This window comes from Ictalurus furcatus, chromosome 1 (genome assembly GCF_023375685.1).
Source record: "Ictalurus furcatus strain D&B chromosome 1, Billie_1.0, whole genome shotgun sequence".
NCBI classification, from domain to species: Eukaryota; Metazoa; Chordata; class Actinopteri; order Siluriformes; family Ictaluridae; genus Ictalurus; species Ictalurus furcatus.
Genome location: NC_071255.1, coordinates 17,576,878 through 17,590,962, shown reverse-complemented (window position 1 = coordinate 17,590,962; position 14,085 = coordinate 17,576,878). Strand labels below are relative to the sequence as shown.

The window sequence follows — 14,085 nt, the reverse complement described above, 5'->3', positions numbered from 1 at the left end:
GCTCAATGAAACCCACAAGGAATCCTGTAGTGACATCTAGATAGAAATCAGAGAAACCGGTTTGGTCACATATGCCACGAATAAAGAAGACTGCTGCATTGTTTTGTTACATTTGTTTGGGTTATTGAATTAAGAAATGCTTTTATATGAAAAGAACTCTCCCTGCCCAGATTCCATAGCTGTGCTTTTGTTTGCCCAGGATGGACCATATGTACAGTGTGTTAATTGGACTGTGAATCATTTATTATAAGCAGACAAACATGTGTGTTAATACTGACTACCAGCAAAAACCAGACTGACTACATACTTTCTCAAGTCAAGCCTTTTTAAATTGACAGTATGAAAATAGCAAAGAAGATAGTATCACCTTGGGTTTGGTCAACAGAATAGGCCTGAGACACTGTGTGCAAATTTGAAATGGATAGATGCACAGGAAGTACATTAAATATAATGAAAGTGTCAGAAGATTTATTTCTCCTTGCTGTAATTCAGCTACGAGAAATCTGGACTACATTTTAGCACATCATGAACCTTTATCCTGTGCAGCTTTAATTAGTTAAAAACATTTCGAAGCCTACACTGTGTTGCATTATGACTCAAATTATATGGTTACTATACATTAATGTGTATGAGAAAGTGCAATGTTTAACAATCCTCTTGAAGAAAAACATTTTAAAAAGTTATGTAAAGAAATATTTTATTTAATTTGTTTCTGTAATTTATGTTCTGTGAATAGTTAAAGTAAAGGATGATTCATCCTGATGTACAAGGATAAAATGATTCATTTGTAGGTGAAGAATGAACATATTATTGCTAGATATCTTAAAGTAATTTAATGGTATTGATGCATATTTAAAAAATAATAATAATAATAAAAAAGTGTTGCACATTTCAAAAGGTTAATTACAAAAAACAAAAACATACATTTAATTCATACCAAGAGCATTGGCAAATCATTGAATTAATGAATCAACAAACAGGCTTTTATGAATAGATTGGGCATATCTTCTTTCCAGCTCTTTTTGCTTTAGCGATGTTGTTCAAGAGCAGCTTGGTGAGGCATTTGGAGCGGACCACAGCAGTCTTCTTACAACACTTGGGCTTTACCTGTGCTAATGATGGGTCATCTGCTTTGCATGCATCATCCGAAAGGTTCTTCAGCTGAAACAATATGGCAATAAAAAGGTCAATGAGTGGCGGCACGGACCTTGAATGATTAGAGCTGATACTCAAGGAAAAACTATGTGCACAAATCAGATGCTACCAAATTAACCAATGCTTCGAATTCAATTCAACACAGTCATAAATGAAGGAACAAAGTTTAAAATCAGACAGAAACCTGCTTACACACCTGTATCTGTAAACATTTAACACCCTCTTTTGCATCTAGGATGCAGCACTTTTCAGCCATTTCATCAACATTGAAAGGCAAATGTTTCCTGGAGGAATGGCAGATGCAGATTTTAAGATTCAATACATTTAGCTTTTTTCCCCCCTTTACATAAGTACATTTTTCAACTTACATAAACAGTCACAAGACACTATTCCTATTATACCATAAAACAAATCTATAATAATTGTTAAAGAAAGAGACCATGATGAAACAAGACATCTTACATTTTCTTAAGAGCTGTGTACACATTACAAAACATGTCAAGATGGGGACCCTCTTCTACAGGAACCTGCATCTGCCTGATCATGTAGTCTGGATTTGGGGCAGCAGTACTAAAACAGGTATATTGCTCTTCTCCTCTCTGCTTTTTACAGCATTCAAACTGGTTCACTTGGAGCTTCCTCTCATCCTTACAAAACTCATCCACCATCTTCTTCCACTGAGGCATGCAGAGAAAAACAGGTACTGAATATTATTTGAACCTGGGCATATTCAGGTAATTTACTCAGAAGACTCATACCTCCTCTCATGCAATAATTGTATAAGTGCTAATATATTAATGTATCTGTTTAGACAGTTTTCATATGAATCACCCTGTAAACATCCAAGTATAAAAATACATGCCTTTCCCTCAGCACAGGTGTGTACATCTTTGTTCTTCTTACAGCATTGACGAAAGCTTTTTTCTAGGCCATTGATGGCCTTTACCTGATGGGCAAGCCAGTCAAATCCTGTACGAGGCAAACAGTTGGTGAGGTAGCGTGGCCGATACATGTGCCAAGCACAAATTGGTTCAATGTTAGAAGAATTCGGGCGACCAGGGGGAAAGCTGATGTGTTCCGTTTTAATCGTCCTCTCTGTCAAAGATCTGTAAACGACTCCTGATATGCTGTCATAGGGAGATATGCAAGTAAATACATCACACCATTTCATCTTACCAATGTTGGGGGGGTTGGGGAGATTTATATACAAGTTTTTTTTTTTTTATATTACACACACACAAAAATACATAATGTATTTAACATTTTTCCCCTTGCATTCTTGATTCTCACATTTAGAGGACACTTGTTCATGTTTGGGGAGTTAGTTGTACCTTTTGGTATGCACCTGTGAAATATACCTTGTTTTCTGGCAGCTATTGGGGTCAAAGTCAAACCCCTGGATTATGACTGGGAGCATGGTCAGCACCTCATGGCCAGAGGGCTGGTATGACTTATCTGGAGCATGCTCCTCAAAGCAGTCCAATCTTGCCAGCCCTCTCTCTCTACAGCAGTGATAGTGTGTGGTTTTAACGCGGAATTCCATTTCACAGAAAGCAGAGAGCGACTTCTCCCACTGCAAAACAACAACACTAGACTGTGTGAAATCAGAGAAAAGGAGGCAGATCAACACAGGAAGCAATGAAAGAATCAAAGGACAGGGTAAAAAATATTATAATATATATATATATATATATATATATATATATATATAAAAAACACACACACACACACACACACACACACACACACACACACACACACACACACACATCCACAGATGGGATGTGTGCAACTGCTAACATTCAAGGCTGCCTGCTGTTTTGTCTTTTTAAGTGTCTCAGCAAAACCAGAAACAAAAACAGAGGATTTTACACTACATGGTCCTTAATGCAGCATCCCATGTACCCCAAACATGTTTAAACCAGTCATACAGCACTGTTTCAAGACAGACATTTATTTAAATGTCATCAGTAAGTTTAAGTTTGGAGTTAGGCTGATAATGATTTTTTTTTTTTTTTTTTTTTTTTTTTTAAATAGTTATTCTTCATTTTTATTTCAGTTGTTTCATGCAACAATTAAGAACATCGATTTAAATTGATGGTATGACAGTAATATGATAAATGTCAGACATTATCGCAATATTAATATTAAGATTATTTAGTTAGAGTATCTTGGGGGTGCCATCCATACTTTTATAAATCCACAGCAGAAAATTGGATCCTATAAATCTATTTCTGTACACACTGCTACATCCTTACATCCCAGTAAGTATTAAATACCAGTTATCAGCAAATATGATCATCTCTACAAGTTTTTTTTTTTAAAACATCTGTCACTACTGTCCTTCAAGCACACTGTGAGCAAAAACATAAATATTGTGATTCATATTGTATATCGCTGCAATGTCATTTGATATATTTATTAGGGGTGTAATGAGCTGACAATTTGGAATCAACAACTGACATGAATATGTGCAAAAATCATAGATCGATTATTATAGATTCTAATCTGTTATAAATCTATTAATATCAAAACAGGACAAACAACTGGTGTGTAAATTTTTAAAAGATATTTTTAAACTGATGTGTAAATAATTTAATAGGCTAGCAAAGTGATTTCCCCTGTAATTCATGGTAGGCCTACCCCAGATTATGAACAAAACTGGACATATATCGATCAGAGGCTATTAAATAACATCATATTGTATTTTAGCAGATTCAGTGGTATTGCTAAATATCGAATTATTAGTTTATGAATCCAAATTGTATCATCTCATGTGGAAGCCGAGGTCTCTCCTATCCATCACGATATTTATGCAATATCACCTACACTATTAACACCAAAAAGAACAGCGAATGTACATCAAAATTGATACTATAAAATCTCATGGGAAACTGTCCAGGCCATGAACAAGCTGCTGTGCAGTTTATACATGTAGTATGTCAGTTTCATTTAAACCTGCTGCATAACATTTGTGGTTTTTTGGAATGACAGATTTTTTAAAATGCACAAAAGGTGTTCTCACCGCCTGCTGTGCACAGCACAGAGTCAGATCATAATCTTGGGTGCCATTAGCACAGCACACAGTGTACCAAGACTCCAGCTGATTGACAGCATTGGCTTGACGATGCAGGTAGCCAGAGCCACTTCTAGGTAGCGTCTCCTTAGGATGCCGGGGGCGCTGGTTACTATATTGACAGATGGCAAAGATATTGGTGGCGTTTGGACGGGCAAGGGGGAAAAGAATGGATGGCCTCCTAGAGCGAGGACTGGACACATGATGTGGGAAACCTAGACACAATGGATCAAACGGAGAGATAAATTACAGACGAATGAACAAAATCCACAGTGATGGCAGAGGAAAAAAATGAAAGAGACCTGCCCATTTTTTACTGACTTATATGGGTGCCGAAAAGCGGGTTAAACAAAAAGGAAGTGTAAAAATCCTTGTACATGACTGAAAAAAGGCATAGGTTTCAATGTTGCTACTACAACAAGAACAGTTCCTTTTCCCTAATCATGAACATTATCCCCCACCCATAGCCCACCTATCCCACCTGGGATCACCAATCTCTGCTCCATCCCTCCATGAGGTGGGGGTTCAGGCACCATCTCTAGTCTGGGAGCGATCTCTGAAACACTGATAGAGACAACCATCATGTGAGCAAATACATCTGGTGTTTTTTTGAAAATAACACCAAGGTTGTACAGGCCGTTGAACGGGCATCAGTCATTTTGAGGAAGATGCTGGATTCAAATTCACAGAAGTAAACAAAAATTACAATCCAAATTCCTTCATCCTGATTGAACACAGGAAGCCTGTTAGATTCTTCTGGACAGTGTTAGTGTCAAAACATCACTGATCTCTGTTTGAAGATCTTGAGTTTAGTACTTCTTGTCTCTTGTTTTACCACTGGGGCTACAAAATATTCCAGCACACTTATGTAACGATGAAAGGACAACAATAACGGCAGTACATCACTGTATCCTCAGTAAGTCATGTGAACTTATTTCTTCTCTGTAATGCCAATTGCCATGACAGGTTTTGGATATTGAACTCCTTTAAAAAATGAAACTTAAAGCAATCCATTGTCGACGTGTAAAACGTAACTTTGAATTGAAACAAAAGGTTATCGTCAAGTTGAGTTTACTCATGTTTTTAAGGCAGCAGGTGAACTTTTATTTTACAGTGCAGTACTTGTGTACTACAGTAGTAAACAGTATGTCAGTTTTCCAAAGGTGGTGTTACTATTTTGCCATACTGTTTAGTGCATAGCCTTGAATACCTTTTAGATGATTTGCTTAACCTAAATCACAGTTTGTTTTTTAACAATAATTGCTAACATTACTATTACTATTCACTACCAAGATCACATTTTCAAACTCTACACATCTCTCGCTGTACAAACACATAGCCTGGCACTGTTTATTGCACGAATACATGTAAGGTACCCTAGAGAGGTGTGATCCTTGGTGCTGTTGTGGGCTGAGATAGTTGGCATATACACTTTAGGGTATGTGTCCCTGGAGAAAGCCTTAAATCCTAGGAACCAGACAAATGTATTACTCTCTAAACAGTTTACACTTAAGGGCATGCAAGGCCCGTGTACTAGGTGTTCTAGGTATTCAAAAGTGCTCCCTGGCCAACTGGAGATTCCTTCTAAGCACCCATGTCCATGGATGTGGCTGTATCACAGTAGTACAGTACATGTTGCTAATAATGCACCATACAGTACATCACACTTGACTTTCTCAGCATGCATGCTTCGTTGAGGTGGGTGAAAGAGAAAATTAGTTTTAAGCAAGTTAACATTAACATTGCAATAACATTTCATGCCAAATCCACAAAGTTATATCCTATCTTAGAATTAGTTTGCTTCAACAACAACAACAAAAAAAATTCATGAAATTTCCTGCTTTCTTGCAGTTTTGTACATTAAAACCACAATGATTTATGGTCAAGTACTTGGTTGCCCTGTAGGAACCCAAGTTTTAACCCAACCTAACTTTTAAGAGAACACCATGTATGAATCAGTGAAATATACCTTGTTTTCTGGCAGTTACTGGGGTTAAAGTCAAAACCTTGGATTGTGGAGGAAAGCGTGGTTGCCACCTCATGGCCAGCTATTTTGGTCTGGTATAACAGGTCTGGAGCTTCCTCCTCAAAGCAGTCCCATATTTCCGGCCCGTGCCTTTTACAGCAGTGATAGTGACTAGTCTTAATCTGGAATTCCTCTTCACAGAAGGTAGAGAGCGACTTCTTCCACTGCAAAACAAAAACTAGTTGGAATACTAGACTCTATATGAAATCAGAGAAAAGGAAGAAGATAAGCATAGGAGGCAACAGTTGAAGGATGTCCACTGTTTTGTCTGTCTATGTGCGAAAGCAACGTAATAAACAGAATTACATGATGAATGTTAGGGTTTGTGTTTGATTGGCTCAAATGCACACATGTTCTTGTGGCCTTGACTTAATTTTTCTGTGCACTCGACATCCATCATACTCAAATCAATGTTTTTTTTTTGTTTTTTTTTTTAAATGGGTTTTTGTTTCAATGCCCGATATAAGGTCTATGTTTAACACAACCTCAAGATATGTTCACGTTTTATACTACAATATGAAATACATCAATAATACCCCACTCGTGATTTTTTTGAAAAAAAATGTATTAACAAAAAAGGAAAAAAAAATGTAAAAAATTTTTTTTTAAAAATGGCACTTTGGTGAGAAAAAAAAAAAAAAAAAAAAAAAGGTTCGCAACTCCTGCTCCATAGGCCCTGTTAGTAAATCGGCTTGCACGTGGTTTTGTGGGCATTTGTGTGCACATGTTTTTTCATACACAGACATTTAGTAAATCAGGGCCTCAAAGTGGAAAGTCAGTGCATCAAGCAGTCTTGATTACTCATTTGAGGTCTAACTCAGTCACACCCTGTGCACATGGGCTGACTAAATGGGAAACTATTGAACACTGAATTGTAAGGGATAATGTGCAAGCAGTCAGCTTGTATTCTCACCGCCTGCTTTGCACAGCACAGAGTCAATTCTTCATCTTGAGTGCCATTACTGCAACACAGAGTGAACCAGGACTCCAACTGATTGACCGCTCTGGCCTGACGGCGCAGGTGATCAAAGCCACTTTTTGGTAGCATGTCTTTAGTATACCGAGGGCGAAGATTACTATATTGACAGATTGCAAGGATGTTGTCCATGGTTGGACATGCAAGAGGGAAAGGAATGGATGGATCCATGGAGTAGGGCTTTATACGAGGACCTGAGTGACATGGACACAAAAACAGAGAAGAGGAGACATTTTCAGATGGTAGAAATCGTCTTTTCATAATTAAAAACAAAAACAACTGTTAGAAAAAACATTTGTTTCATGTAGTGTTAAATAACTCTACATGATGTATATCATGGGATGAAAAGGTAGAGATGATGGGGGATAAACACAGAAAGGGGATGAACTTTGCAGTAAGCAAGCATGGCAAAAATACACACACAAAGTTTGAGATGCCATGACAATGGTTCTCTTCCCCTTAAAGTGCTTGCATGCTTTAATCACACACCAGTAACCCACCTTGCTGTCGCACAATAGGGTGAGAAGCCAGTGATCCCTGTTTCAGCATGTCCAATAGTTCTGCAGTTAAACAATACATTCTCTCATGACAGACACATTAAAACCACTTCAGCAGAAGGTTTTCACATGTGCTAAAATATTTGTCTGACTGTATAAACTGTCAGTTAATTAACCCAACTGTAACTCCAACGAATTAATGAATAGTCAAATTACTAGATAACATAAGGGTGGTAGATACAGCAAAATGTCATTCTGCAATATTTGAAGACATTTTCACTATCCAGAGTAAGTATCCACAATAACTATTTTGCTTTGATGAAGTGTCATCAATACAGTGAAGCCATATTAGCAAAACTAAAAAGAAGTGAGATTTTTATAATCATAGATAATACTCAGAAAAGTTAATATACTGAGTTAATATGCAGTTAATATTCTGCAATCATCATATCACCCTGCCCTAAATTAACATCAGATTTTGTCTAGCCTTACCAATGGGCAAAATTTCCCTTTGAACAGCCATTTCAGGACCTGAAAAAACAAACAGACAAAAAAAAAAAAAGAAAAAGAGAATATGCTGAACACACAAGACATACAGAGATTTTCTTTCGCAGTAGTCCAGTTTAGTCACTGATTATCATCATTAGAACAGAAATAGAATCTATGATGGGTTTATCATAAACAGAACTTTCAACAAGGCAAATCTGTCAGATTCAAAACTTGGGTAAAAAAAAAAATGTGCTACACTATATGGACAAAAGTACGTGGACACCTGACCCTCACAACCATATGTGGTTGCCACAAAGTTGACAGCACAGAATTGTCTAGAATGTCTTTGTATGCTGTAGCAATATGATTTCCCTTCGGGGCCTCAAACCTGTTCCATAGCCCTAACCTCAACCCAACTGAACACCTTTGGGGTGAAGTGGAACACCGACTGCACACCGAGCCTTCTTGCCTGACATCAGTGCCTGACCTCACTAATGCTCTTGTGGCTCAACAGGCACAAATTCCCACAGACATGCTATAAATTCTACATTTACGGCATTTGGCAGATGCCCTTATCCAGAGAGACTTACATTCATCTCATTTATACAACTGAGCAGCTGAGGGTTAAGGGCCTTGCTCAAGGGCCCAGCAGAGGCAGATCGGCAGTACTGGGATTTGAACTCATGACCTTCCGCCCAGAAATCCAACATCTTAACCACTGAGATATAGCAGCAAAACATGGACCAACTCCATATTAATGCCAAAGTTTTGGAATGGGATGCTCAACAAACATGCATGACAGCCAAGTAATGTAATGGTCAAGTTTCCACATACTTTTGGCCATAGTGTGTATATGTGTAGAGTAAAATGCAGTTATTAATTGCTACATTTAGCTGTAGTTAGCCATTAAATAATCATTCAATTAAACGGGTTAAAAGGAGCTTGCCTTTGGACTGTAAAACAGTCTGGAAAAAGAATGTGTTATGACAAAACATGCGTTCGGCAGTAACAGGCCGCATCAAGACTATGTTTCAGAGGAATAGGCCAGTCAGAAAGAAAGTGCTGTTTTCTTACTGCAGCTCCAAAGTAACGTTCTGCAAACCTGCATGTGCTTATATTGCTTGTAAACAAGTATTACAATGTTTCCAGTGCATCCGACACTGCAGTGGATGAACTCTTGGAGAGTTGAACAAACTGTGTTAAGCCAGCTTCCAGGGCCATTTCTGGCCATTTTTGCAACTGTAAAGCGTTACCTGATTAAAGATTGAAAATAAAACTAAATAATTAATAATAATAGTAAAAAAAAAAAAAAAGGGGGGGGGGGGCGTTAGCTGGACTGTTAATCATCCGGGGCTGAGCCCAGATTCTTCTCTATCAAAAGATGTTTAAAAATGTCCATTCCATGCATTTTTTTCCTCGCATGTGATGGCTAATTGCTTTAAAAAAAATGTGGATTTGATTTACCATATAATCTGAACATTAATAATCCAGCTACTCACTACCACCACCATTATTACTAGGCCTACATGATGGAAAATGCTCAAAATCCATAATACATTGGCAAGTTCATGAATGAGAGTTGAAAATGACTAACTACTCAAAGTGACTGATAAACCATAATTCCCACCTCAAATGGTACAGGTAGTAAAACATGAGAAAAATAATGGTCAGTTCTCCAGCTCTCCAGCCTAAACTTAGCTGTCAATATAGGACATGATCAGGCAAAACGTTGGACTTATCATAAAACTTGCCTCAGGTGTTGTCAATGTTTGTCTGACTACCAGACCAATTTAACAAAAAATAAACGAGACTAAGCTAATTTGGTGTCGCTAGCCAGAGAGAGGCATAACTAATCCATCATTGTATGGGTTCCTCGCTTCCTTTGCTTGCGTCTTATCTCCACAGGATGTGAGGGAAGGATGCAAGGACAAGATGAGAGGAGAGAGGAATCGAAGCAATATCCTCGCTCTCTCAAGCGTCACTTCAAAGTGACATCAGTTAATGATTACTGTGCTCAGCTGGATGGCCTCACTGCGCTTCAGGGATCTGCCATTATATTGTTAGAGTATGGTTAATAACAACATTCTTAATAAAGCTAAATGCACTGAGAGTATGTGAAATGTCTGGGTTATTAAACAATGAATTAATGAACAATACATAATTTATCACATTTTTTGTGCAGCTTTGCATATCAAAACATGTGAGGCTCAATTAATTACAATACTGGCTGTAAGCATATTTTTTGTTTGAGATTGTGGCTGATGTAAAAGAGGAGGGGAATTTATACATGCGTCAGGTTTTTCGACAAGAAACACTTCCGCATAGGATACATCCGTGTATCCTCGCACCTACACAATACACTATATACTTATACTATGCACTAGACACTCTGCTGTCTAGTGTATCAATTTTAGAAGGGTACTATTGTCTCAAATGTCACACTTTCAATATTGTACTAACCGGAAGTATATGCAGTTTCCCCAGTCGAAAGCAAATTATGTCAAACGCACGTAATGCGATGGCGCTAGCATTAGCAAAATAACCAGACATAAAAATTAATTGGTACATTTTATTGTTCATGTTATAGTTTCTTTTTATGCCCAACAAGACCACAGTCACAGTTAGACGGAGGAGTAATCGTCTAAGGTCTAAGCAGGTAAATTTTGCTTGCACAATTTAAAATCAACATCGTAAGTTGTGGTTGTGGCTAGGGCTGCTGGCAATGTAAACTTTTTTTTTTTCGTTCAGCATCTGAGCCTGATATATCCCCTCCTCATCCGCTATGTAGGGAAAGCTGTGATTGTTGACTGCATGAAGTGGCCATCATGCCACACTTCGTTTTTTTGGTTGAATGAGTGCATCATCCAGGAGCTTAAAGTGCACTTTGTTTTTTCAGTGTGAACACACTAATCATACTATTTATACTACAAAATGACATAGAATTAGTACACAAGTGTGCGATTTGGGATGCACCAATAGAATTGATATGTCCTTCAAGATGGCTGACTTCGATCGATTTCCAGATGACGGGCTGGAAGACAGAGGAGTGAGGAAATGGGGAAGCATCAATTTGAGTATGGAGCAGCACCCACTCTCTTTCTTGTGGGAGGGGGCATTGGAGAAACAGCCCTGCAAGCTTCACAACCTTAAATCTTACAGTGTGATATTTACAGTACACCCAGTATACTTACTTGAATTAACCCATACAGTTGTGAAAGAATCAGTACAGTGTTGAAGTGTTGAGTTAATCCAGGGGCGGTTCTAGGATTTCATCCTTAGAGGGGCTTAGCCCTCAGTGAGGATGTTAAGCAAGAGATAATTGCCTAATTAGTGCCTCTTTGTAAATCAAAAGCTAACAACCTGCAAATTAACATCAACCTGGGACTCCTTCAGTCTCTCCACCATTGCACTCCCTGTACTTTATATATATTTAAAAAAAACAAAAAAAACAACAAAAAAAAACCATGGTATATCCATCTATAAAAAAAAAAAAAAGGCAAGCATGTCTTTGAATGTTGTAGCTTTTTACTGAGTGAGTGATGTGAGATAGAGAGAGAGAGAGAGAGAGAGAGAGAGAGAGAGAGAGAGACTGCACACTGGGCTACAGACTGAAATGTTATTTGTGTAGGTTAAACTCAGGAAAAGTGAATGCCACTGCCAAATTTCACAATGTCACAAATGTAAACGACATCATAAAATTGTTAGCCATCACATCATTATTATTTTTCACTAGCGAGGATTAATGTTAGCTATCTAAAGGCAAAAACTATAGACTTTGTATTCAAGAAATGGGTCATTTATGATGACAGTCATCTAAAAATGGCTTGATAGCACCACCTACAAAATTTCAACCATGTGTGCCTCGAGCTACGTTTCACCTACATGCATGAAATTCGGTAAATATGTGTAATCTGCCAATACGTACAAAAAAGTCTCTTGAACCCATGCCCTAAACTCAACAGGAAGTCAGCTTTTTTGAGATTTTGCCATTTCCAGGCCTCATACTTTAACAAACTCCTCCTAGAGATTTAATCAGATTGGCATCATATTAAGTCAGTCTCATCAAAAAGTCCTGGACTATGCTAAACTGCAACACTTGAGTTTTGGCTGCACGACGTGGGTGTGGCGGTCTCACAAATTTCGATGTTTCACCATGAAAAAGGAAGATGTTATAACTTATAACTCAAACATCCAGTCTGCTCCAAACTTCACTTTTGATACAAATCCTGACCTGAAGACATCTACATTTCAATAATCAGTTATAGCCACAGTGCCACCTGCTGGCAACAATAAATGACATGTTTTACACTCCTAAACACATAGAAGTGCTAAAACGTTTTTTAAAGAAGGAAAGGCGTTCCCCTGACAGATCTGCCCCAACCTGCACCCGGGTGCGAGGGCCTGTTCATCGCGGATTTAATAATTTATTATTATTTTTTTTGGGGGGGGGGGGGGGGGGGGGGGGGTTGATAGTAGGTAGTTTTAGGGGGGCTGAGATGACAGACAGGAGGGCTGAAGCCCCCTAAAAAGGGTCTAACCCCGCCCCTGAGTTTTCCCATACACAGGACTGAATTTATTCTCACGCTATTAGATTAACGCCTCCTGTGTTCATTGCGTCCAGCTGGAAGTTTTTGTTTGTCTTTGACATTTTTCACTACAGCAAAGCGGATTTAAAGCAAACAGCCAACTCACATTGACACACACTGAAATGCGCAGAGCACAACTGACGGGCTATGAGTTTAGATGTTGTTGAGATTTCGGATATTCTCTCACCAGCGCAGCATTAAAACTATTCTGCGTCAACAGAACTTATATAAACACTGGCACATACCTTCATATGCCTTCACCGCTAGCAGTGTTAGCATGAGCAGATATCCTCTCAGAGACTCCATGGTTGATGGACACACTTCTGTGTCGCAGTCCTGATGAACTCGCCGTCAGTTCAGCTGTCCTTAAATTCCGACCCGTCGACCCGTGTGTGTGCGCGCGTGCGTGTGTGTTTTGCTTTTTTCCTGAGGGAAGGGAAGGCTGGAGTTTTGAGCATGAGTCACACAGGAGTGGAGAACACTGAGGTATAAACTAAAAGATCTACAGCTGCTTTAGCACCCTTCGTTTGGATTAGTGTTTATTACAGTATTAGTATTATAATTAATGAACACTGAATTCCTGTTAATTAACAACATCAACCCCCCCCCCCCCCCCCCAGATACCGTAACCGTATGCGTCTAGAGCCAGTTTCAGTGTGAGGTCAGCTGTGTAATCCTGAAAGTGTTGTATGTGTTTAACAAACTTCTGACATCATTTTTAAGCAAACAAAAATGATTTTGTCCTTCATCGGAAGTTCAAGCAAATATCATTTTTGCTCATTTCACTTCAGACGGCAGTAATAACAGAAGCTGCTGCTGTATTCCTACTAAGGCCGGAATGAAATCCGGATTAAAAAGTAAACACCCGGGAATTTACAAAAAAAAAAAAAAAAAAAAAAAAAAAAGCAAAAGCAGAGGTGTAGTGATGGAGTGAAAGATCAGACATTCATCTTGCCTTGTGCAGTGGATGTACTTACAGTGCCCTCCACTAATATCGGCACCATGGGTAAATATGAGCAAAGAAGACTGTGAAAATTTGTCTTTATAGTTTAACATTTTGATCTTTTGTTAAAAAAAATTCACATTCACACAAATACTCTGCTCTTATGGATATCAAACAATTGCAAACACAACACACAGGTTTATCAAAGAAAATATCTTTGTTAAATATAAGTGTGCAACAATTGTTGGCACCCCTATGAATTCATATGAGAAAAATATATTGGTATTTTAACAATTTTACTGGTATTTTACATTTATTAGTACACCTGGGTGATTAG

The 14,085-nt window shown here is 38.3% G+C and overlaps 1 protein-coding gene across 2 annotated transcripts; it reads right to left on the bottom strand.

Moving 5' to 3' along the window:
• Window positions 1-451: 451 nt before the first annotated feature.
• Window positions 452-13,215, bottom strand: ecm1b (extracellular matrix protein 1b). 2 transcript variants are annotated; one of them, XM_053630222.1, is made up of 12 exons: window positions 13,051-13,215; window positions 8,223-8,261; window positions 7,734-7,793; window positions 7,171-7,427; window positions 6,201-6,421; window positions 4,704-4,795; window positions 4,181-4,446; window positions 2,514-2,728; window positions 2,018-2,282; window positions 1,618-1,832; window positions 1,352-1,439; window positions 452-1,161 (listed from the first exon to the last, which is right to left on the bottom strand). In XM_053630222.1, the coding sequence occupies exons 1-12, from the start codon at window positions 13,109-13,111 to the stop codon at window positions 985-987; spliced, it is 1,956 nt and encodes a 651-aa protein (XP_053486197.1). In that variant the 5' UTR covers window positions 13,112-13,215; the 3' UTR covers window positions 452-984. The 2 variants fall into 2 exon arrangements, with proteins under 2 accessions (XP_053486197.1, XP_053486199.1); XM_053630224.1 differs by having other exon boundaries at window positions 4,713-4,795; window positions 13,051-13,214.
• Window positions 13,216-14,085: the final 870 nt, after the last annotated feature.